Source organism: Helianthus annuus, chromosome 3 (genome assembly GCF_002127325.2).
Source record: "Helianthus annuus cultivar XRQ/B chromosome 3, HanXRQr2.0-SUNRISE, whole genome shotgun sequence".
Classification (NCBI taxonomy): Eukaryota; Viridiplantae; Streptophyta; class Magnoliopsida; order Asterales; family Asteraceae; genus Helianthus; species Helianthus annuus.
The window spans coordinates 21,243,215-21,246,685 of record NC_035435.2 but is presented as its reverse complement, the minus strand read 5'-3'; the positions used below and the strand labels follow the sequence as shown (position 1 = coordinate 21,246,685).

Here is a 3,471-nt window from a genome sequence, read left to right as displayed (position 1 = left end):
CAATTTAATAGAGCTAAGAAATATATTAATTTCATTTTACACCCATTTGTCACATGGTAAATTAACCTTTAATAAAGAAAAGATTTTATTTATCATATATAAACCTTTAACTTATATCATAACTTTACAATAATTAATTATTAATTAAATCCGCATAACAATTAATAATAAGTCTCAATCGATATCAGTTTGGTTTGCTATGCTAATGATCTTCTGTATAAAAACCAAAAGAAAAGAACAAAAGAAATAAAGCCGATAAACTTCAGAGCATAACAATTTTGTGATCATTTAAAAAATGTTTAAACTTTAACAATCTTGTCACAAAAAGAAAAACAAAACATGATATTAAACTGAATACTGTTAATAAAATCTATGCTTAAGCAGATGTTTATGATTTAGCAGTACTAGCATATTATTTATGTATTATATATGTTAGCGTTTAATTTCAAATTATTTAGAATGTATGATTTTAAGCAATTTTGTTATGTAAGATATTTCATTTATTCAATCCGTGTAATACACGGGTTTATAAACTAGTTGATAATAAAATAGAAAACATACATTCACCATATCCCAAAGAAATGGAAACCCAAAAGCTTCATCAATGACAGACGTAAGAAGGTAACTATGCTGGTTCTTTTTCTCTACTTATAGAGTCAATAATATAGCCTCTCTCTGTTGAAGGACAAATGACAATTAGTGTCCAATGGTCACTACAAAAAAATAAAAATCATACAATAATTAAGTATGTATGTGTGTTTATGTATGTATGGTGAAAGAACATAACTTACTTGGCTAAATATGGTGCAAGAAAAAATGTTTTGTCAGTATGTAACATAAACATATCTATGATATGTTCTTGAACGCCTTTAGAATTTTTCGTGCATGAGTCACCTTTGATGTGGTGTGGATTAAAGAAAGCACATTGAGAATTGTGTGTCTCATAAAAATACCTTAAATCAAGAAAAGATAATAATGATATAGTTAGTAAACTGATTATATCTATAAAAAGTTAGTGTACCATAGAAAACAATAATAAAAACTTACATTGCAAACCAATGTATCACACTGATGTCAAGCCAGTCATTAGAAAATAGTTGTAACAGCTCCACATATGGAATACTATCCTGAACCGTTTGGGGATACATCCTGGCCGGTGAAGAAATCAGAATGCTATGGTTATCCCCAACGCACCTTGATAATAGTTCAACCATATCTTGAATTGCACGAGGCCTAGTCTTTGTTCTTTCCAAAGCAGTAGTTACTTCAGGATCGATAAATTCTGGATCTGAATTAGGAGCATGAGTGTTTGGCATTTGTTTTTCGGGTAGTTCTTGCACTTGCATTAACTAAAAAGGATTATAAAAACAATATTAGTACTTATGGATTGTTATAGAAACAAAAATCTGATTAGCACTCTTTATATATGTCTGCATATATAGAGACAGATGCGTGTGTGTACACGCGCATGTGTGTGTGGATTGTTATAAAAACAAGTTGCTGATGTTTTACCATATTCATAAAACTCATCTGATCAATGTTTTGTTGACTAGGAATTTGTAGTTCATTCGGATCATCTTCCTCAATCTATAATAACAAAAAACAATTGTTACAATATGAACAAATCAAATGAGATTAATATAAACTACCTCTGGCCCTGGGTGATAACATGAAGTTGCTGCGACGTCACCAGTTTGTGTTTGAGGCAAGACACCTGTGTGACTCGATGAACCGAGACTCAGGTCCATTCTTGGGGCACTCACTAATCTGTTGGATTTGTCTTTGTTCACAATCTACAATTTAACAGAAAAAATTAGATTAAATATTAATATACTAAAATGTAATGTAATGTATAAACAAATATACCTTTAGTGCATCCCAAGGCCACTGAACAAAACTGTGCAGCATATCTCCAACACGTTTAATATCATCAGTTTTTGTAACTTCAAGAATAGGCATTTTCTCGCAACCTTCAATGACATTATCTACTTGAACTTTAACAAAACCATCGTCTATTAGTTTTCCATGAAGGAACCTATCAGAAGTTGGCCATATCTGCCCTATAGCCACCGTCAATTCATCACTAAGTTGAAATGGAAAAAGCAATTCACATGGGGTCAATTTCTGCGAAACCATAGAACATTTTTAATAATACATAACATTTTTATTTAACAAGCTATAAAATATACTACCTTGATAGGTGGATAAGACATAGTTGGTCCACCAAACGCACTAGCGCCACAAAAACCCAGGCTCGAGATGTTGTCCACCCATGATACCGAGCCTCTCTCCTAGTTTACATCCAAACTATCGCCATTTCTTGCTCGCTTTTTACCATTGTTGAATAATCCTCCATAAACATTTGTTGAACCTATATAAAATCAAAATCCGAAATTACATCAACATCAATAATCATTTAAAAATAATAATAATAACTCATATATATGTGTGTGTGTCATTACCTATAACCTCGGAGACTGCCCGTGTTCTTCCGCCATGTTCACTCCCATAACTCTAATAATTGGGTCATCCTTTCCGGCAAAATAACTACCATCTACTATCATCTCTCTCTCGGTACGGACCTACAAAAAGATATTGTTAAATCATGCGCGTGTCTGATATATACAACTTTAAAGAATTATTCAACACATTTACTTACCAAACGTTTGATTTTTTCAAGCGATTCTGGTGCAAGTTCATACGAGTTAGTTTCTGGGTTTTTTATTTTTTGACTCATTATCCACGCTTTTGCGCGTTTATCTTGTATGTTTTTAAGATATGAATACTTTGCTTCAAGTATAGGCCATATCTTTTCGGCAAAATAACTACCATCTACTATCATCTCTCTCTCTCGGTACGGACCTACAAAAAGATATTGTTAAATCATGCGCGTGTCTGATATATACAACTTTAAAGAATTATTCAACACATTTACTTACCAAACGTTTGATTTTTTCAAGCGATTCTGGTGCCAGTTCATACGAGTTAGTTTCTGGGTTTTTTATTTTTTGACTCATTATCCACGCTTTTGCGCGTTTATCTTGTATGTTTTTAAGATACGAATACTTTGCTTCAAGTATAGACCATATAGTATCAGCTTTAGCATCCAATCCCGCGTACCCAGTTCGTCCTAGTTGGGAGAAGTTTGTGTTCGCGTTTGCACTTGCTTTGGCCTTCTCGCTTATATCCTTCACACAAATCAGCAAACTACTATTAATACTTGCAAACATATAAGGGTGTAAGGGGTGCTCACCTAATAGGTGAGTCCCCCCTCTTACACACAACCAATCACATGGTGCCATGTCAACTCCCCTAATACACTCCCCTAATACCGATTTTTGATGGCGGCACTCCCCTATTAGGTGAGTTCAAAATTATTTTTTTTTTTGGTAAAATTATGGATGTTTAAAAATTATATAAAAGACATTTCATTAAATTTAAAAAAAAAATACATTCAAACTAGAAAAAAAA

At 32.8% G+C, this 3,471-nt stretch overlaps 1 protein-coding gene across 1 annotated transcript; it reads right to left on the bottom strand.

Annotated features, from left to right (window-relative positions):
* Nucleotides 1–573: 573 nt before the first annotated feature.
* Nucleotides 574–3,182, bottom strand: LOC110928748. The gene is made up of 10 exons (XM_022171780.2): nucleotides 2,940–3,182; nucleotides 2,660–2,862; nucleotides 2,463–2,582; nucleotides 2,193–2,371; nucleotides 1,867–2,124; nucleotides 1,650–1,793; nucleotides 1,513–1,587; nucleotides 1,048–1,349; nucleotides 792–953; nucleotides 574–713 (listed from the first exon to the last, which is right to left on the bottom strand). Exons 4-10 carry the CDS (start codon nucleotides 2,211–2,213, stop codon nucleotides 626–628), a joined length of 1,050 nt encoding a protein of 349 aa, XP_022027472.1. The 5' UTR covers nucleotides 2,214–2,371; nucleotides 2,463–2,582; nucleotides 2,660–2,862; nucleotides 2,940–3,182; the 3' UTR covers nucleotides 574–625.
* Between the last annotated feature and the right edge of the window lie 289 nt (nucleotides 3,183–3,471).

Bases quoted from the DNA above. Each gene is read 5' to 3' on its own strand.
- LOC110928748 (XM_022171780.2), bottom strand. From the start codon at position 2,213: ATGTCTTATCCACCTATCAAG. The intron at 1,794-1,866 runs GTATATTTGTTT...GTTAAATTGTAG, and splicing joins GGCCTTGGGATGCACTAAAG to ATTGTGAACAAAGACAAATC. The intron at 1,350-1,512 runs GTAAAACATCAG...AATCCTTTTTAG, and splicing joins AGATGAGTTTTATGAATATG to TTAATGCAAGTGCAAGAACT.